General features: G+C 37.1%; 1 protein-coding gene across 1 annotated transcript in view; it reads right to left on the bottom strand.

The window, feature by feature from the left end:
* Positions 1–22,689, bottom strand: part of LOC128217126 (A disintegrin and metalloproteinase with thrombospondin motifs 9-like) — a 91,315-nt gene that overhangs the window by 8,979 nt on the left and 59,647 nt on the right. The window contains exons 11-28 of the mRNA XM_052924028.1: positions 21,796–21,891; positions 21,431–21,597; positions 21,002–21,065; positions 18,683–18,797; positions 18,330–18,469; positions 18,025–18,142; positions 17,739–17,834; positions 17,383–17,549; positions 17,004–17,133; positions 16,610–16,736; positions 16,218–16,434; positions 15,827–15,991; positions 15,377–15,541; positions 14,937–15,164; positions 14,648–14,815; positions 14,203–14,424; positions 8,412–8,570; positions 7,819–7,998 (exon numbers count right to left, since the gene is read on the bottom strand). Of these exons, the coding sequence (XP_052779988.1) occupies positions 7,819–7,998; positions 8,412–8,570; positions 14,203–14,424; positions 14,648–14,815; positions 14,937–15,164; positions 15,377–15,541; positions 15,827–15,991; positions 16,218–16,434; positions 16,610–16,736; positions 17,004–17,133; positions 17,383–17,549; positions 17,739–17,834; positions 18,025–18,142; positions 18,330–18,469; positions 18,683–18,797; positions 21,002–21,065; positions 21,431–21,597; positions 21,796–21,891 (2,724 nt within the window). The remainder of the gene's footprint in view (positions 1–7,818; positions 7,999–8,411; positions 8,571–14,202; positions 14,425–14,647; positions 14,816–14,936; positions 15,165–15,376; positions 15,542–15,826; positions 15,992–16,217; positions 16,435–16,609; positions 16,737–17,003; positions 17,134–17,382; positions 17,550–17,738; positions 17,835–18,024; positions 18,143–18,329; positions 18,470–18,682; positions 18,798–21,001; positions 21,066–21,430; positions 21,598–21,795; positions 21,892–22,689) is intronic.

Below are 22,689 nucleotides of genomic sequence, written 5' to 3'. Positions count from 1 at the left end.
TCATGATGATGGATTTCACACGTTGGCAAATTCTTACATATGATGTTTTATTATATACAACAGAAGAATTTGTTAATAACAAAATGTGCCAAAATGGAATGGATGCAGAAAAAGGGACAACGTATGATAATTATACAGTATTATAAAAGAACTATTTCATAATTTCTAAAAAATACAAAATAAAATGCAACAAGCTTAAATTGTCAAGATACCTAAGTAAGTACTGGTACAATTATATCAAAAGTGAAGGATTGTCAATTAAATTAACATTGAATTAGAAATTATCACAGTAGCTGATAAAACTGTAATAGAGTCAAGAGCATTTCTGACTTTCCCCACACAGTTCAAACAGCGCCCAGTGAAGTAGCAGCCTTCCATTGAACAGGCTGAGGTAATAAACAAGATCAGAGAGATACATCAAGACAAATGCACAACCCATAGCACACAGGAAAGCAAACAGGCATATATCACAATCTAAACATTGCAGATAAGGAAATATGATAAATGTGCAGATAATAACGGTCATGATGTCAATTTCCACCTTAGCCACCGCCCTAGTACAGGCCCAACTCCGGCTGAAGTCAGCGTAATACACTATGATCAAAGTCATCAATACGGTCAACCAATCAGAATGCTGGTTTAGTTAAAAGTGGGTGGAGTTTTGAAATTAAGTTCCACATGAACACCAGGCAACTATCGAATTACAATTAAGGTCAAAGGTCATCTAAATCAAGTTTTAAAAAAATCATTTTTCAGCAAGGTGGCTGTCCAAAGGCAGCCAGCCTCACTGATTTTTATTAACATGGTATTTGTAACAGATGTATGAACAGATACATATAAATAGCATGAAAAACACATTTATTTGATCATTTCCAAGATAAAAAACACATCAATACATGTAAAATATACATTAATAAATACATCACCCTATTTTGAGCCCTTACACTGAAAATATCCTATATCTTTTGCATTATAAAAACTTAAAAAATTGCTATGTAGTCAAAAATGCATAACTTCAAATGAAAAAGGTAATTTGTTCATATGTATAATCCTGAAGCTGTTTTCTCTGCTAAAACCACACTGCACAAGAATGCAGACTGTTTAAACTGTGTGTAATGATAGACACAATAACCTGCATTACAGAGCATCCCTTGCTTTCTGAGCCAATTCACCTAATAATGGATTCAACTATTTTCTCAGATAAGCATTTTTTTTTTCTTTTTAGTTACAACTTAAATCAGCAAGATCATGTAGTAAATATTTGGCAATGAGAAAGCAAAGAAAAGAGAAATGTTCAAACATGGCCCAAATCTGATGGATCGGCATAAAGCCCTTGTAGGAAAAATATAATGTTTCAATTACATAATCAAACACTTATCATAATATTATAGGTGGGGATATAACAATCCTTCGACAGGAATGCAAATATAAACTAATTTATTATTTTTGGAAAGATATTGTGTAAACAAAAGCTATATTTATACTTTAATACATCTTAAATGGCGAACATTTTGGCTATAGCTACCATCACTAGTTGCTTTTTATTTACAGATAATTTAAAGCATCATTTCTTTGCACAATTAATAAAGTGCAATTTAGGTGAAAAATAATATTCATGATTATGAAAAAAAATACAATTAAATTTCATTTTGGTCCAATGTTTCCATACATGGCGCTTTGGATGCATAATTCTGCCTTATTTCTTTGTTTGCATAAACCGGAAAATGTTTCTATGCATATGAGACAACCACCAGATTTGCAGCACTATCAAAAAATTTGTTGAATAAACAATAATTGTAAGGATTGTGGCCAGACGGTGGATCTCTCGTCTGGCCATGTGCCAGGTCTGCAGTGTGGTTCTACAACCTCCCAAGCTAGAGAAGAATATTGCTCCCCCCACCTGCTACAGTGTGTTACTTGAGTGCATTCTCTAGACTAAACTATTCCAGTTTTAATTCTTTGAACACTGATCCAGATTTTGCTTCATGAGGCCAATTTACCAAAATTCTATTGGGATTCCAGTTTGGAAATTGAGCCAATGTATTCTGAATTAATCGGGAAATTGAGCTACTATATGCTGAATTAAGTGGAAAATTTAACCTCTGTATGCTGAATTAAGTGGGAATTTGAGCCGCTGAATGCTCAAATGATTTGGTAATTGAGCCTCTTAATGCTGAATAAAGTGTGTATTGAGCTGCGGTATGCTGAATTAAATGTGTAATTGAGCCGCTGTATGCTGAATTAAGTGTGTAATTGAGCTGCTGTATGCTGAATTAAGTGTGTATTTTAGCCGCTGTATGCTGAATTAAGTGTGTAATTTAGCCGCTGTATGCTGAATTATTTGGGTAATTTAGCCAATGTATGCTGAATTAAGTGTGTAATTTAGCCGAAGTATGCTGAATTAAGTGTGTAATTTAGCCGCTGTATGCTGAATTAAGTGTGTAATTGAGCCACTGTATGCTGAATTAAGTGTGTAATTGAGCCGCTGTATGCTGAATTAAGTGTGTAATTTAGCCGCTGTATGCTGAATTAAGTGTGTAATTTAGCCGCTGTATGCTGAATTATTTGGGTAATTTAGCCGCTGTATGCTGAATTATTTGGGTAATTTAGCCGCTGTTTGCTAAATTATTTGGGTAATTTAGCCGCTGTATCCTGAATTGATTGGGTAATTTAGCCGCTGTTTGCTAAATTATTTGGGTAACCGCTGTATGCTAAATTATTTGGGTAGTTTAGCCACTGTATGCTGAATTGATTGGGTAATTGAGCCACTGTATACTGAATTAATTGGGATATTGAGCCACTGTATGCTGAATTGAAAATAAAAGCTGTGGTAATGCGTTTGACTATATACACTGGTTTTTCTATGACATATATAACTAAAATCTCGCATTATTGATATCTATGTGCATTTCAAAAACAGGGGCTATAACTTGTAATGTATTAAGGTTCATATTGAGTTTACTAACGTTATTGTCTTAAGGCCTTGAACACTAGGGTGAAGTACTATGTCCAACTCATTAACAAATTTTGAGACATATTGGAAATCCAAAGTGCCGAAGAAATTCAAAATTGTTTATGCATAGGACATAGCATTTTCTCAGGATTTATAACCTGTATTTAGGATCATATAGAGTTGTCTAACCTAATTGTCCAATGGCTCTGAACACCTGCGTGAAGTATCAAGTCAATTGAATGAACAGTTTTTGAGATAGGGTCTAAAGTGTTAACATGCCAACACTTAAACCAATTATCTTAATCAATCAAGGGCAATAATTTGTATTTAGGATCATATAGTGTCACCTATCATAAAGTGAATGTTGACCCTGAGCAACTGTTCGAAGTACCTAATATATGAACAGTTTATGAGATATGACTCGTAAACCTTACTTGCCATACACCGAAAACCTTACTTGCCATAAAACGAACACCTTACTTGCCATAAAACGAAAACCTTACTTGCCATAAACAGAAAACCTTACTTGCCATAAATCGAAAACCTTACTTGCCATAAAACTTTAACCAGCCGTCAACTGGGGCGAGTATTCTTTCGGAAAAGTCAAGCTAAAAATAACTGATTATCAGATATAAGGCTGACTGGTATTATTTATTATGCTACATAAATAATATGTATTTTTACCATTCATTAAATATATTACACTTTTAATACAGATTACCAACCATTAAAAAGTCAAAGTGTTTCACCAAGTTCTTTGACTCAAGGATGAAACCAAGATTTGTTCTACAATATAAATGGTGAACGCACTTCTAACAAATAGAGGACTCAAGGTCTAACCCTCACAGGTAGTTGGACTATATCTCTACATCACAATCATGGTTTTATCTGCCAATCCAGCGCAGCAGTGGTAATGTTTTTTTTGACAAGGCTAATTTTCAATGATGCACTGAAACACAGCAGTAACTGCACATTTCCCGGTGGTGGAAAGATGCTGCAGACAGGTCCCCTACCAGGCACATCAAAGACACCAAAACATACCAAACACATCTCTACAAGGAGATACTCAAAACACTTATCATTTATTCATCTGGTATTTTGGAACTGTCTTTGTTTTCCGACAAACCACAGCCTTCAATATCTGGTTAAGCAATGTTGCCAGTTCTTTTGTCCTACAGAGATATGAGAGACTTCAGGGTCATCCTGTGTTTGCAAACTGGAGAGAGTTACCACTGCCCAGGTCAGGTATCAATGATGACTGATTAACATGTCCATCTCATGTCTAGACTGACACAGATAATGATAATTCGCCCATGCTGAGCCCGATAGTGATAGTAAAACACTTGATAAGCCCATCATTAACACAATTAACAGAATCCCATGGGAATTGGCAGCTAGCCTACTATGATTTGGCTACAATCTAACAAGATATCACACCAAAGGGTGGAAGCATTAGCACCAGTAACAGTTTTGTTCTTGTTTCAGCCCAGAGATATTTATGATTATTCAGATTACAATACCTTCATGATTTTATGCTTCTCAAACACTTGTCAATGTTAAATAAATTCAGTGTCAAGGTCATAACAAGAAATTTGATATATTTTATCTTTAAACAATGGAGATTTCTGACATTCTTTGACCTTCTACTGAGTATACAGGTTACCACCATATTCAATCACTTAGATAATCTTAAAAGCTACAATTCTAGGAAGACATTATAGAAGGTGATGTTTTATGAGTGACTGCAGTAGGCAGCAGATTAGCGGTAACCTCGGGTGTCTGTGTTAAGATAATCTGATGGCGGGCTGACAGAGGATAATCCCACCCAAGATGCACGCAGGCAACGTCTCTTTACTGAAAGCCCTTCCAGACATCATGTCATAACTACACACCACTCCCAGTCATTTGTGCAATCAAAGAAATTAGCAGTGATACACTGGTTTGCTCTTTAGCTGTCTCAAAATTTAACTTTCCAGTACAATCATTGGATTTCTTTATAGATCCGATGTTACATATCTATGAGTTTATTTGGTTTTCCTCTATTTTACCAATGAAACTATATCAAGTGGACTGGCTATCCAGTTGGCAAAGTTCAGGCATTGTGACCTGTTGCCAGATACTCCATTTTTACATGTGGTACATGTTGTAGGGACAAGTCCATGATTTGACGTAAGAGGGGGTGTAACTTAGGGGCATAAACTTTTGACAAGCACCCCTCACACAGAACCAGAATTTATTTGGTTTAAAGTGTTGGAAGGTGGTTTGGAGGTGCTTCCCTAAGAACATTCTAACAATTTCTATTCCGAAATGGTGCATTTTGGATGTATTTTATTACTCTTTTTCTCCTATGCTGAAAGTAAACTTGCACGATATGTTTGTTTTTTTCTGGACCCGCTAGTGTGTTGTATAAATTATATGCTTTGTGCAAAATGTAAAACAAGAGTGTCTTGTATTTATTTGAAATAATCTTGCATTGTATAAGGGCTCAAAAGCATTACAAAACAGACTTATGAAATTCAATAAATGAGATAATAAGATGTTTCAAACATACACATTATACATAAAACATATAATTAACAATGAACAAAGTATGGAAACATAATCGCACATTAAAAACGAAAATAATGTTATATATGAGTTGTACAGATGGCAGTATAATATAAATTAAATCATAATTATTAATTGAACCAATATCTATACCCTATATACACGAAATTCCACAGCTCATTTATTGCAAACAGGTACCCGTAAATGTTTAACTCCACATCTCCTTATCCAAATACATACTAAACAACACGTATAATTCAAGTTCCTTACCAAAATCCTATGCATTATTTCTTTTGAAAACATAAGTACAATTTAAGTGACATTTTAACATAGATATATTCACAAAAAAAGTACAACAATAATTCTCCTTTTTTGTCAGCATGGCACCGGCATCCTATACCACAAATCATCTGGTCAACAAGGAGGTTTGGCTTATTTGCCACATACTGTCACATAATGGTCCATTTGCATATCGTATCATATCAACATCATGTTATATCATGGCCAAACAGTCTAAATTATGGCAAAGAAGTCTGAATATTCATGTACATGACTGAATCATGGCACATCAGTGATGTTCATGGCACTTCAGTCATAATCATGGCACTTCAGTCATAATCATGGCACTTCAGTTATAATCATGGCACTTCAGTCATAATCATGGCACATCAGTGAAGTTCATGGCACTTCAGTCATAACCATGGCAGTTCAGTCAAAATCATGGCACATCAGTGAAGTTCATGGTACTTCAGTCATAACCATGGCAGTTCAGTCATAATCATGTCACATCAGTGAAGTTCATAACACTTCAGTCATAATCATGGCACTTAAGTCATTATCATGGCACTTCAGTCATAATCATGGCACATGAGTGAAGTTCATAACACTTCAGTCATAATCATGGCACTTAAGTCATTATCACGGCACTTCAGTCATAATCATGGCATTTCAGTCATTATCATGGCACTTCAGTTATAATCATGGGACTTCAGTCGTAATTATTTCACACTTTCCAAAATCATAGTAAACCTGTCAAAAACATGGCAAACAACCACATGAACATGGTTATTCAGTCCGAATCGTGGCATAGCAGGCTGATCATTTTGTGCCAGTCAACCAACTACATCCAGGAACTGTTGACTGAATGAGGGTGTAACTAACTCTTTTATGTCCAAATCACAGCATATATCCAGAGGTTATACCACAGTTGTTTGATACATGACACACTCTTATGGTCTGCAAATATGTTTAGTTCACAAAAGAACTTGATGCCTTGTTATTTTCCATCATACTCATTTACTGTTCATTTTACAACATACTGTTTAGCACCAAATCATCCTTTAATGGCAGTTTAAAAACTAACATGTTCAGACTTTCCATGAGCATCATTCTAGAACAACTTTTAACATTAGACATAATAAAACTAGAAACACCGCATGCATAATGCATCGAAACCAGGTTTTTAATATGGGCTATCAAAGAATATACCCGAATAATTTCTTGTATGAGTACAGAAAAAGTAGCAGCCTTAAGTAATTTTAAGTACCAGGTAACAGTGACCTTGACCTTGACCACATCCCCTCATAAGTAATCTCAAGCTAGCTCTTTACATAACCTAACTACATACCAACTTTCATCACTATCCATCAATTCTTAATTAAGTTATGATCCAGAAATCAATTTTTCTATTTTTAGTTACAGTGACCTTGACATTCACCTGGGCCCCCTCAAAAGTAAACTCAAGCTAGCTCTTCAAATAAGCTACCCACACAACAACTTTCATCACTATCCATCTATTCTTACTTAAGTGGTGGAAACCATTTTTTTCTATTTTTAGTAACAGTGACCTTGATCCCACTCCCTCAAAAGCAATCCAAAACTAACTCTGCACATAAGCTAGCTTCTCACCAACTTTCATTACTATCCATTAATGCTAGCTTAAGTTATTGGGTGGAAACCAATGTCAGATGCTAGACTGCTTGCCGGCCAGGCAATAAGCCGCCTGTCCTTCCAACCAACGACATACCCATTCTTATAACCTGGTTTTCGTTGAAAACCTGGTTAAAAATGCTAATTTAACTGCATTCCGAATTTAATTTTGAAGTCATCCTGCAGCAAATTCATACCACATTCCTGAGATATCAAAAACAACATAATTATACAACCACTTTCCTAACATTTCAAGTATTGGATTTGACCTTTGACCTTGCATGTTTCCCCCTGTGTGTATCCCTACGTCTTCTCCAATGTCTTCTCTCATGATAGTACCTGTTGCGATAGTGTTGGTAATGGTACGGGTAATAGGGGGTGTTTCTTACCGTAGCCCAGGGCCCCACTTGCCAGTGTCGATCTTTAGAACAGGGGCCGTTATTGCAGATGCCGGTGTCTGGAGGTCGCTTGAAGAAATTACAGGCTCTGTCAGGAAGTTGCCTCCCCTCAGCTGATTGGCACACTACTGTACGCTTTTGCATTCCCATTTCTCCGCAGGATTTGGAACACTAAAATGGAAAATTTTAAAATCAATGAAACAAATCTAGGTTAGATGATTGTATTTTGGTTTTAAATAAGCAGGAAATTTCAACTGAGCATAGATGGTCAAAGATTGCAATCTGAACAGTTATCCGAAAAAGCCATATAACACTTGTAATTAAAACTGAAGGATGTCCAGTTAGCACAGTGGTAATTGAACTTCACCAAGGCGTCAGGGGTTCAATTCCCACACTGAGTCAAAGTGAGTTTGGTTTGTGGCCTCGGAGTACTCCAGTTTTCCAAAAGAACATGAGACCACACTCTTGCATACATTGTGCCAACAAGAGTAATAAATGTAATGTTGAAGTTTTTAAATCAATGTTAAGTAATAAAGTTTACATTTACATTTATTACATCATTCAAAAAAATAGTTGCAACATACCTGTGACCAGTCACCCTTAACCCATGCAGGGCAGGCGCCTGCATCACATGTCTGTCGGGCCTCAGGTTTCTGGCTTTCTGCACAACTGTCAGCGAGACCCTTCTCATCGTGACATATCACCTGCCGACGTTGCCAACCCTCGCCACATGTGGTGGAACACTGCAGAAAGATGAAGATCACATCAATAACTAGACCAAACATTGCAATGCAGGATTCTTTCTAATGCCTAAACCTTTCCATGGTATTATCTGAAGTATACGTTTTACTGACATAAAAAGTAAATAAGTGGTTCAGGAACATAAACACTCTTTTGCTGCGGTTCATGTTTTGTACATCAAAAAGCCTTATAACAATGGAAAGTCCCTCGTTCTCAGATAAATGTTAACAGAAATGTTGATCCTCACAATATCTGGATCAAGAAAGGTCCCTCATTCTCAGATAAATGTCAATAGGAAGGTTGATCCTCACAATATCTGGATCAAGAAAGGTCCCTCATTCTCAGATAAATGTCAATAGGAAGGTTGATCCTCATAATATCTGGATCAAGAAAGGTCCCTCATTCTCAGATAAATGTCAATAGGAAGGTTGATCCTCACAATATCTGGATCAAGAAAGGTCCCTCATTCTCAGATAAATGTCAATAGGAAGGTTGATCCTCACAATATCTGGATCAAGAAAGGTCCCTTATTCTCAGATAAATGTCTATAGAAGTGTTGATCCTCACAATATCTGGATCAAGAAAGGCCCCTCATTCTCAGATAAATGTCAATAGGAAGGTTGATCCTCACAATATCTGGATCAAGAAAGGTCCCTTATTCTCAGATAAATGTTAACATGTTAATGTTGATCCTCACAAAATCTGGATCTAAAAAGGTCCCTCATTCTCAGATAAATGCCAATAGGAAGGTTGATCCTCACAATATCTGGATCAAGAAAGGCCCCTCATCCTCAGATAAATGTCAATAGGAAGGTTGATCCTCACAATATCTGGATCAAGAAAGGCCCCTCATTCTCAGATAAATGTCAATAGGAAGGTTGATCCTCACAATATCTGGATCAAGAAAGGTCCCTCATTCTCAGATAAATGTTAATAGGAAGGTTGAGCCTCACAATATCTGGATCAAGAAAGGCCCCTCATTCTCAGATAAATGTCAATAGGAAGGTTGAGCCTCACAATATCTGGATCAAGAAAGGCCCCTCATTCTCAGATAAATGTTAATAGGAAGGTTGATCCTCATAATATCTGGATCAAGAAAGGTCCCTCATTCTCAGATAAATGCCAATAGGAAGGTTGATCCTCACAATATCTGGATCAAGAAAGGTCCCTCATTCTCAGATAAATGCCAATAGGAAGGTTGATCCTCACAATATCTGGATCAAGAAAGGTCCCTCATTCTCAGATAAATGCCAATAGGAAGGTTGATCCTCACAATATCTGGATCAAGAAAGGTCCCTCATTCTCAGATAAATGTCTATAGGAGTGTTGATCCTCACAATATCTGGATCAAGAAAGGTCCCTCATTCTCAGATAAATCTCAATAGGAGTGTTGATCCTCACAATATCTGGATCAAGAAAGGTCCCTTATTCTCAGATAAATGTCAATAGGAAGGTTGATTCTCACAATATCTGGATCAAGAAAGGTCCCTTATTCTCAGATAAATGTCAATAGGAAGGTTGATCCTCACAATATCTGGATCAAGAAAGGTCCCTCATTCTCAGATAAATGTCAATAGGAAGGTTGATTCTCACAATATCTGGATCAAGAAAGGTCCCTTATTCTCAGATAAATGCCAATAGGAAGGTTGATCCTCACAATATCTGGATCAAGAAAGGTCCCTCATTCTCAGATACATGTTAATAGAAAGGTTGAGCCTCACAATATCTGGATCAAGAAAGGTCCCTCATTCTCAGATAAATGTCAATAGGAAGGTTGATCCTCATAATATTTGGATCAAGAAAGGTCCCTCATTCTCAGATAAATGTTAATAGGAAGGTTGAGCCTCACAATATCTGGATCAAGAAAGGTCCCTCATTCTCAGATAAATGTTAATAGGAAGGTTGAGCCTCACAATATCTGGATCAAGAAAGGTCCCTCATTCTCAGATAAATGTTAATAGGAAGGTTGAGCCTCACAATATCTGGATCAAGAAAGGCCCCTCATTCTCAGATAAATGTTAATAGGAAGGTTGAGCCTCACAATATCTGGATCAAGAAAAGCCCCTCATTCTCAGATAAATGTCAATAGGAAGGTTGATCCTCACAATATCTGGATCAAGAAAGGCCCCTCATTCTCAGATAAATGTCAATAGGAAGGTTGAGCCTCACAATATCTGGATCAAGAAAGGCCCCTCATTCTCAGATAAATGTTAATAGGAAGGTTGAGCCTCACAATATCTGGATCAAGAAAGGTCCCTCATTCTCAGATAATTGTTAATAGGAAGGTTGAGCCTCACAATATCTGGATCAAGAAAGGTACCTCATTCTCAGATAAATGCCAATAGGAAGGTTGATCCTCATAATATTTGGATCAAGAAAGGTCCCTCATTCTCAGATAAATGTTAATAGGAAGGTTGAGCCTCACAATATCTGGATCAAGAAAGGTCCCTCATTCTCAGATAAATGTTAATAGGAAGGTTGAGCCTCACAATATCTGGATTAAGAAAGGTCCCTCATTCTCAGATAAATGTCAATAGGAAGGTTGATCCTCACAATATCTGGATCAAGAAAGGTCCCTCATTCTCAGATAAATGTTAATAGGAAGGTTGATCCTCACAATATCTGGATCAAGAAAGGTCCCTCATTCTCAGATACATGTTAATAGAAAGGTTGAGCCTCACAATATCTGGATCAAGAAAGGTCCCTCATTCTCAGATAAATGTCAATAGGAAGGTTGATCCTCATAATATTTGGATCAAGAAAGGTCCCTCATTCTCAGATATATGTCAATAGGAAGGTTGATCCTCACAATATCTGGATCAAGAAAGGTCCCTCATTCTCAGATAAATGCCAATAGGAAGGTTGATCCTCACAATATCTGGATCAAGAAAGGTCCCTCATTCTCAGATACATGTTAATAGAAAGGTTGAGCCTCACAATATCTGGATCAAGAAAGGTCCCTCATTCTCAGATAAATGTCAATAGGAAGGTTGATCCTCATAATATTTGGATCAAGAAAGGTCCCTCATTCTCAGATAAATGTTAATAGGAAGGTTGAGCCTCACAATATCTGGATCAAGAAAGGTCCCTCATTCTCAGATAAATGTTAATAGGAAGATTGAGCCTCACAATATCTGGATCAAGAAAGGTCCCTCATTCTCAGATAAATGTTAATAGGAGTGTTGATCCTCACAATATCTGGATCAAGAAAGGTCCCTCATTCTCAGATAAATGTTAATAGGAAGGTTGAGCCTCACAATATCTGGATCAAGAAAGGCCCCTCATTCTCAGATAATTGTTAATAGGAAGGTTGAGCCTCACAATATCTGGATCAAGAAAGGCCCCTCATTCTCAGATAAATGCCAATAGGAAGGTTGATCCTCATAATATTTGGATCAAGAAAGGTCCCTCATTCTCAGATAAATGTTAATAGGAAGGTTGAGCCTCACAATATCTGGATCAAGAAAGGTCCCTCATTCTCAGATAAATGTTAATAGGAAGGTTGAGCCTCACAATATCTGGATTAAGAAAGGTCCCTCATTCTCAGATAAATGTCAATAGGAAGGTTGATCCTCACAATATCTGGATCAAGAAAGGTCCCTCATTCTCAGATAAATGTTAATAGGAAGGTTGATCCTCACAATATCTGGATCAAGAAAGGTCCCTCATTCTCAGATAAATGTCAATAGGAAGGTTGATCCTCACAATATCTGGATCAAGAAAGGTCCCTCATTCTCAGATAAATGTCAATAGGAAGGTTGATCCTCATAATATCTGGATCAAGAAAGGTCCCTCATTCTCAGATAAATGTCAATAGGAAGGTTGATCCTCATAATATCTGGATCAAGAAAGGTCCCTCATTCTCAGATAAATGTCAATAGGAAGGTTGATCCTCATAATATTTGGATCAAGAAAGGTCCCTCATTCTCAGATAAATGTCAATAGGAAGGTTGATCCTCACAATATCTGGATCAAGAAAGGTCCCTCATTCTCAGATAAATGTCAATAGGAAGGTTGATCCTCATAATATCTGGATCAAGAAAGGTCCCTCATTCTCAGATAAATGTCAATAGGAAGGTTGATCCTCATAATATCTGGATCAAGAAAGGTCCCTCATTCTCAGATACATGTTAATAGAAAGGTTGAGCCTCACAATATCTGGATCAAGAAAGGTCCCTCATTCTCAGATAAATGTTAATAGGAAGGTTGATCCTCACAATATCTGGATCAAGAAAGGTCCCTCATTCTCAGATAAATGTCAATAGGAAGGTTGATCCTCACAATATCTGGATCAAGAAAGGTCCCTCATTCTCAGATAAATGTTAATAGGAAGGTTGAGCCTCACAATATCTGGATCAAGAAAGGTACCTCATTCTCAGATAAATGCCAATAGGAAGGTTGATCCTCATAATATCTGGATCAAGAAAGGTCCCTCATTCTCAGATAAATGTCAATAGGAAGGTTGAGCCTCACAATATCTGGATCAAGAAAGGCCCCTCATTCTCAGATAAATGTTAACATGTTAATGTTGATCCTCACAATATCTGGATCAAGAAAGGTCTATCATTCTTAGATAAATGTTAATACAGAGGTTGATCCATAATATCTGGAACTAGATTCTCCTCATATTTACTTGTAAACATTGTTGAAACTGCCTGGTAAATCAATAAAATCAAAAGTTTGAATCAAATATGCTCATCATATCTCTGCTCCCCATAAATTCCAGATTGATGGTAATACACACAGGCTTTCATGCTTCTGTTTTTCCTCTGACATCAGACTGGTAGGAAAACAATTTGGCAGGTTTGAATTTTCAGATTGGTAAAAAAGGACTTGTCTGAAAACTGTTTCCTTGATGCAGGAGACCAGGTGCTTTATACTTCAGAATGTGAATAGGGAACAGCACTTACAAATATGATATCATTCCCTGCTGTTTTAAATAAATGCTTTATATATGCTAAACTAAATTATTGTTATCTATATTTGTTTTTTATGACAAAGCAAATTTGTTTCATTTCAATACTATGACAGTTCTTTCTAAGGCAAATTTTCCCATGCACTAAATAACCTTTACATCTGAAAATGCAGCCATTTCTCATGTTTTTGAACAAAAACCTTGCTATTGTTGGCGTTTAGTTTTAATACAGAAGCCAACAGATTAAGTGGCGTACTTAAGGATATTCCATGGCAATATCAACCACCTCCAATAGCCAGTTATGAAAAAAAAATATCAATATGACTAAGGAATAAGTGGTACGTGTAAATCTAATTTAGAATCATAGCTGTTTAATGTTTTATTAATTAGATGCACAAGATTGAAGGCTGTTTCAGTAAATTGATTCAAGATTCATTATTTTTACAGGTAGAGTGAAGTAGTTCTTAAACTACCGCCATGTTCTAATAACCTTTTAGTATCTGATGCGTGGAGGCTTTCAGCCATCACAGCAAACAGGGATATGAAATCAGCTCAGACTTCTGATGTTTTGCCTCATTATTACCAAATGGTATTACATTCAATCATTTTGCTTCCATACATATAAATATATAAACCATAATGAATATAACTTGAAAGAATGATAAATTTCCTTTAAGAACAACAGTAATGATTGCCACAACTGTGGTGTAGGCACTTACAGCGCTCCAGGGTCCTATTCTCCAGTGACTGATGCCAACGACGGTGTTTGTGATGATGACTCCAATGTCAAAATCCTCAGATTTGCACTCCTTCATCTCACACCGGCGTTCATTCTCCAGCTTCATGGCTACATCACAGTGATTTTCGTCCACAGTCTTCCTGTTAAGAAGCGTGCAGACTACCACCCGTGTCTGGGTGCCAGCTCCACATGTCACAGAACACTGTAAAATTCAAGATGGGAAATTGCACTTAGTAAGGTTCATACCTTATATCAATAGACAAACTTGCAGTTTCTACATGCTTTATAATTAAACGGTGTACATTTCAAAAGCCATTAAATACCAAAATTCCAGAAAAAATATGACTTTGTAAACCCTACTATTACAGCATAATTTTAAAATAAAATATGATTACAACAAATTACTGATAAGCCACTGCACTCACCTTTCCCCAGTCACCATTACGCCAGTAGCCACACGCCTGCAACAGGCAGGTCTCAGTCTCCTGTGGTTTTGTCTGCTGGTCACATTCAATGGCGTCTGCTACTTCCCCACGACTGTTCATGCACGTCACATACCGCTGCTTGATCCCTTCTCCGCATGATGCCGAACACTGTTGGGTAGAAAAATCAAAACTTTATAACATTGCCTTATGGTTTCTATGCTTATCTGATTTTTTCAAGCTTATAATTCCCATTTTTTCCAACCATTGACCTCAGCTGTTGCTTGCCTACCTGAGTCCAGCTACCCTTTGTCCAGGAGAAGGTGAGTGGGGGTGTTGTTGTGATGATGCGGGGTGTTGTCGTGATGACGGTGGAGGTGGGGCAGGGGCCCATGCTACAGTGCTTTGTCTCGTACGGCCTTTGGGTTGCGTCACAGTTGTAATCATCCAGGATCTTACCGGAGGTGGTGAGACACTTGACGCCACGGATAGCGATACCCATTTCACACGATGTGGAACACTGATGGTAGAGAAATATAGCATCATTACAAACAATGTAATGTTCAACTCTTACCCCCACAGGTTATATATGATAAACATTTGATCAGTGACAATAGTGTAACAATATCGTGAATCTTCCTGCAAATTCAAATGGTAGGTGCAAATGAGAAACAACTGTGTATGCATATTTGTTTTTATGAAAAATGAACATTTTTGAAAGTGTGTGCCTACCTCTCCCCAGTCCTCGGCTAACCAGCGTGGACAAGTGCCCATGTAACATTCCAGCTTGTTGTGCGGCTTCTGTTTGTAGTCACACTGGGTCTCAATCACCTCTTGCTCGTCAACATGACACGTCACCTTCCGGTGTCGACTCCCGTGGCCACACGTCACCGAACACTGTGATTAGGGGGATTATGTTAGTTGTGTCCTTAAAGATGATTGTTCTTAAATATCAATTAAGTAATTGCTTATTAACTTAGACTATCATCAAAATCATAAAACAGGGCATAAGAATATGACACTATTTATCACTTTGTATATTAACACGGCTGAATAATTAAACTGAACAATATTTAAATTAAATTAAAATAAACAATGCTAAGAATACCATCCATTTTATACCCATCAGTTCAAGAGAAAAGCAGTATCACTTGAAGCCAAAGTAATGTTGACATGACCTACCCCAGTCCAGTCATGTACCCTCCAGACCGGGCAAGGCTGGGTGTTACACTGGCGTTCCTTGAGTAGGTCTTTCTGATTGCAGTAGCTGTCGGCAACCTTGCTGCCACCGGTGTCCACACACTCTGCTGCCCGCTTTTGGGCTCCTCCACCGCAGGATGATGTGCACTGGAGTGATGAGACAGGGACTTTTCAATGGGAATGCACAATTCAGGGAATCATTAAAGAAAATGTCACAAGGTGTATGAACCCCAATAACTTGTAAACCAGTAAAATGAAATCATTTAGAGAAAGAGTACAGAATATTCACAGAATGAATACAGAAAAGAACTGAAAAAAAGTGAAAACAACAACACAACAGCACTAGTGTAACTAGGTCTTGCTGTAAGTCTACCTCAGTCCAGTCCGTGTACTTCCACTGCGTCTCCAGACATTTGCCCTGACAAACAACAAGATCCTGAGGTTTGGGCCCAATCTCAGATATGTGTTTCTCACAGTGCTTCATGTCGACAGTGCTTGTTTTGACACGGGTGGTCAGTAGACAGGACACATACTGCTTCGCCTCACCCGGTCCACAATTGGTGGAACACTCATCCCGCAATATACGCCAGCTATTTATAGAAGAAATGTTTTTTTTATATATCGTTCAATATATCAAAACCAAGGACACTGAAAGTATTCCTTAAGTTTGTTCTCTTGATGAGAAGATTTGTAAACTTCTTTATTCCCATCAAAGAATGAAGTGTAAAAATCTTACCGAAACAAACAATGCAAGTTATACCATACCTGAGTGTACAGAGCTGGTTGCACCTCTCTGATTCAGTGTAGGGCTTGGGTTGGTTCTCACAGCGCTGGGCAGACACGAGGGATTGGTCATCATCACGCACACACTTCACTTTACGCATACGCCAACCTACAGGAGAGACATTTTTAATTTTAAGAAAAAATGTATTTCTAGAATGATGATCTTAATTTTATACTGTGTATTTTAAGCTCTAACATAAAACATTTTCAAAATTACAAGCAGAATAGCTGCACGACATTCCACGTTTTGTTTTAGAGTTTTCATATGTCACAACAATCTTGTTTCAATCAATCCATTATGGCTCAATCTTTATAAACTCAACAAAACTTTATGTACATAATATTCCTTTTTTATCATTGAGTGTATAGGGCTTACCGTTGCATATGTCATCACAGTCCGTCCATTCCTGGTCTTCCTTCCATTCAAACCTCACCTCATTGGAGTGGAGTGACATTGTGTACGAGAACTGGATCTCCGGAGGGTTCAGGTCACCAACAGACAACACCTGCAGGTGGATTATTGAAATAATAATTTTCATTTTACACATGTGTACAAGTCAGTTGTTATTGTTTAAACTCCAAAATTGACTTCTAATACCGAAACATATGTAAACTAAGTGGGTTTTAAAAGTTTGATCACCAAAACTGGAATATCTGTCAAATCTAATAAGCTATGCAAATCCTATTATTTTTATTATTAACAAAGCCAAAATTGAATGAATACATGGGTATGAAAGGTGACAATGGTACCCTACCTGTAAGAGAATGTTTTCTCCAAGTGTGCCTGTGGAATTGATGCGTTCCTCTACTGTGTCAGAGCCACTGTAGAAGAGCTCCGCCCCTTTCACCTTGACTTTTTGTGGGTATGGCGCGATCTGGTAGTTCCCATTCAACAGGTACTCGTTACGAACATTCACCAACACTGGAATGGCAAAAGAGATGTTTTTCTGTGATAATGTGGGGGTGTCAAATACATATAGTAACAAGTACCCAATTTCCTAGTTTGCCACTGCCCACTACTCATCAATATCAAGAACTAATTTATAAAGTCAGGCTAAGGGTATTGTTCCATATCATCATGTGAAATATAAATTCATGAGCTGAATCCTACCAAGGTAATTTTCATCTTCCTTCAGATGTCTGTAGCCATGCTGCCGAATATCGATGTTGGTTGCTCCAGCTGGGATCATCGTCACATTGTTATAGTCTGCAATTGTTAAAGAATTGTTCTAATCAGCAGTCAAATCCATCATTTACAATGCAATTATGCTATAGGACAATATTCCATTAGACAAAAGTCCTTCTTGAAAGAATTTATGTTGTAAGTTAAAGATTTCTATTGTAATATCAATCAAATATTAATCTATCGACCTCAAAAAGCCCTGTACATCACCTACCTCCGCTGACAGTGTTGTAATTTCCGGAGATGGTTTTACATGAGCCACTATCGCCCCCACACACGCCACACCGATCTCGCTTCATCTTAGAACCAAGCTTGTTGTCGCAACCAGCTCTCTGGAGTTTACGAGATGTAAAATGTAATAAGATTATATGGCAAACCTGTCAAGCATAGTCTTGCATACTGTAAACAATCAAGACGCAAATCATGAGTCTTGTCATAAGATTTTCGAGGTGTTTTAAATAAGTTTACCTAATTATTAGTAAACATTTCATTAAATTTGATTTCTTAAATCCTACATACCCTACAATGTCCATTGACACAGATGTCATCTCCATCAGGTCGACACTTAGTTCCGTCAACAACCTTGTAGTTGAGCACGTAGAAGTACGAGGGACTGGAGTCGGCCTTGCAGTACAGCTTACACCAGTCCTTCTCCTGGACTGAGGGGAGAGAAATAACCAGACAGTTAGGAATAGTTGATGTGTAGCTGGATGGCATAATTTACATAAAAACACACAAGAAAGTTGCTACATCAATATCACTCATTTATGTTTGTTTGGTATGCTATGTTCAAGTTTTTATAGAACTTTGAAACTAATGTTACATATGTGTGGGTAAAAATTACAATCATATAACATTTGGCCAATACATACTGCCATCATATTTGGGTATCCAGCGAGAGCCATACGGGATGTTATAGTGACGAATCTGGCTGTTGTACTCTGCACACTGCTCTAGGCGAAAGTCATTAGAGTTGGATGGACAAGGCTGAAAATACACAGAGCATTCAAGTTGGATGGACAAACAGAGCATACAGATTGAATGAACAAGGTTTGAAATACACAGCACTGAGAGATAGTAGTCTTTTGAGTTGGATGGACAAGGCTAAAAATACACAGAGCATTCAAATCGAATGGACATGGTTGGAAATACACAGAGCTGAGAGATAGAAGTCTTTTGAGTTGGATGGACAAGGCTAAAAATACAGACCATTCAAAATGGATGGACAAGGTAAAAAATACACAGAGCTTAGAGGTTGAAGTCTTTCGAGTTGGATTGTCAGGGCTAAAAATACACAGACCATTCAAATTGGATGAACAAGGTTGAAAATACACAGAGCTTAGAGGTTGAAGTCTTTTGAGTTGGATAGTCAATGCTAAATATACACAGAGCATTTAAATTGGATGAACAAGAATGAAAATACACAGAGCTGAGAGATGGAATTATTTGAGTTGGGTGGACAAGGCTAAAACTACAAAGATCATTCAAATTGGTTTGACAAGGCTGAAAATACACAGAGCAAAATTGTACAATATGGCCCCCCCATGAGATTGTCAAAATAAGAATAATATATAAATTCTAAGACACAGCCTAATAATATTCCAAGCAATTTTTTTGCTGGCTAAATGTATTGCCATATCTAAAATTGTTAAAATTTTGAGATATTCTGTCATATTTTCATACCATCATTCCAATATCAACACAGTAAATCAATATAAGATGAGCAGGGAAGATGCAGTAAACATCTGCACCAATTCATAAAAGGTATCAGTTTTGATGGCACTGGTAGATAGGAAAAATCCAAATGATAAAAGGAAGTGAAGCTCAGAAGTTATCACTATGTTATCCATTGATCACATATTCTGATCTTTAGTTCATGCATAAACTTGTGATAATTCCGCAATAAAAATCACACAAGGTGCAGATAGGTTGTATTTTTTGTCCGGGTTCGTTTGGAAAATGCTGGCTCAACCCAAATGATTTGTCTAATCTCGAAGCCATGATATTTATAGGTGCCCAGCTAAAATATCAACTAAAAGTATTTGCCGCACAACAAATTTAAATCTTAGTTGTTGAAAAAATTCCACAAATACACCAAGTCTCCTTACCTGGGCTTTATGAGTGGCAAATATCTGCCACAGTCAAATTGTTACCAGATAATCAGTATAAAAAAACACTCTCACAACACATTTTGTTCTATCCTTGAGATCCCTCAAACAAAAACAAACTGAAGTGAACGAGACACTTTGAAAACAATAAAGTACCACTTACATAAACTTATCACAAAATCAGAATTGTCAGCCAAATCTTTTCTCTATCAGTTTCTGATATTAAACAGCATGTTGCGATTACAATTATGTTTCTTTTAATAAGCAATTTGTAATTTTTGCATGAAACAATAAGAAAAAATTGAAAAAATAATAAATGAATCCTTCAAATTCTGGTATGATATACTAAAAGCTAATTCAAGGTTAAATAAGATTAAAGGCCAGGTTTTTTTGTTCTTGCATTATGAACTTGATTGTGCCGCATAAACTGGGAAACAACATTTCAGGCATTTCTGTTTGGACTAAAATTATCATAAGTGATGTAAATTAAAACTATTAATTAAGTATTATAAGAATCAATATTTCAGCAATTACTGAACTCCATAGATACCAGCATTGTGAATGTTTCCAGGAAACCTTGGATTTATAATAGGAGTTCACACCAGGGTGGATTAACCTTAGACATATTGACCCTGTGGAAGAACTATTACCCAAGATTATGAGCATAAATCTACAGGACACCTTTACATTGGATGGAAATAACCTACATTAGTGCAAGAACATATGTAGCCAAATGTATATTTCTTATGTAAGGCAACTGTTCTCTAGTATCTGAATGCTTTTTGGGTGTTTTTTTCTTAAATGTGAGCCACATTCCACTATAAAGTTAACAGCAGGCCTGCTATGATACAGCAAGTTAACACTTGGAACTTGTCTTATATCTAAACTTCATCTATCTGTATTTCAATGTGCCTTTTTGGCAATCAAATGAAGTTTATAGATACTCTTACAACTGCATATCACATGGAAACAAAACAGAAAAGGCTGCAAAGCAATAATAGTCATTAACCTTATTTTTTAATTAATTGGAGGAGGTTGTAACAGGTGAAAATTGTATTTATCTTTATAAGAGAAGTTGGTTACCTTGGTGTTACAGTGGCGATATTTCACCCTCTTTCCAGTGCAGAATTTTCCTCCACCACTGGGCCTACAAACAGAATTGAAGACATTGATATCGGTAGAGGCTTCATATCACATCTAACAATAATTAATGGTATAGTATCAAAATAAATTAAAGATGAAATGAAAGGCGGAGGCAATCGTTTAAAACAATTACCAGTATCAAATAAATGTACAATTAATTTGAGTACATGTTTTTCATGCAATTAACAATCCATGTAATTCGTACAAAAAATCTTCTCATATGTTATGGATGGCAAAACTGAAGTATAGAAGGTTTAGATAAGGACAATGCTAAAATTTAATAAAGATTCCTCCTCATTCAATGACAATAATGTTTTTGTAAAAACAATGAGCAAATCAATCATAAACATGGCTTGTATGTTTACTCACACAGGGCTGGTACATTCTCTTGATGCGGACTTGATACCCCCACCACATGAGCGTGAACATCGTCCGTAATCTGACCACCCACTCCAGCCACCCTTGACCACCTTAGTCCGTGACTGGATGACACACTGACCAGACTGACACCACTGTGGAACCTTCCGGTCGCCAAGCTGGGGAATGACAATGGGAAAATTCACTTAAAACATTCCAGCACTAACAGACACTTGTATATCTTTGTTCTGTATAAACTGGTGAAAAAAATGCCTAATTGAGTACAACACCCATAGAATAAAAAAACAATTCTTCAAGATGGTTCTTTTTTTAGAAAGCACACATAACTACAATGAGTAAGACAGGCCAGCCCTTACCTTCGTATAACCACAGGCCGTCCCATCAGCCATGGGCATACTGAGAGTTCGGCACTTATCCTCGAGCAAACACCACAGCTGCGAGCAGTTGGAAAGCTGAGGAAAATATCGGAACATTGTTAATACTTAAATAGTGGGAATCATACAGCAAACAATAAGTTGTCCTTAGCATAAAAGAAGCAATGAAAACAGATCAATTTTCACAAATTTTGGAACAATTTTTAAGGAACAGTATTAATTAAGAGAATAAAAAGATTGTCCTTTACAAAATTTTACAGTCAAACCTGGTTGATCGGTCACCTGCTTTAAATGGCCACCTGCCTTATCGGGCCACTCTAAATTCCCCCTATACGTTTTTACTATATAAAGTATGTGCATTAAGCTGCCAACTGTCTAACGCGGCCATGGCCACTTATATTTGTCCCCGTGAAGCCATAAAAACACTAATAAGCAGCCACTAATCCCTTGTCACTGACATTTCCACAAGTAATTTTGGCAATACACAGCTTTATTTGATACTGAAAGTGACGGAAAAGAATGACAGCCTCAGATATATCCGTCGTCCAATGAAAATGCATATAACATCACACGATTACCATGCGTATTTACTTATCGAGAAATCATGTTTATAACACGTCGGCAAATGTTTCAATCGGAATTGACACACTTAGTAAAGATATTTTAATAATTGGCGTTAATAATTATGAAGTTAATTGTCAAATACCGACAAAGAACGCTGGTTATAATAATTATGAATTTACAGTTTGCACTGCTATTTGATGGTGTGAAGTTACGATGTGTATTCACTTCCGTACTATTTTTCAAAGTGCACGGCTTTATACTTCTATGAACGGATATTTACATTGCATTGTTCGTGATATTCTTTTGAATTTT

This window comes from Mya arenaria, chromosome 14 (assembly GCF_026914265.1).
Source record: "Mya arenaria isolate MELC-2E11 chromosome 14, ASM2691426v1".
NCBI lineage: Eukaryota > Metazoa > Mollusca > Bivalvia > Myida > Myidae > Mya > Mya arenaria.
The sequence above is the reverse complement of the archived record's forward strand: the minus strand, read 5'-3'. Positions and strand labels throughout refer to the sequence as shown.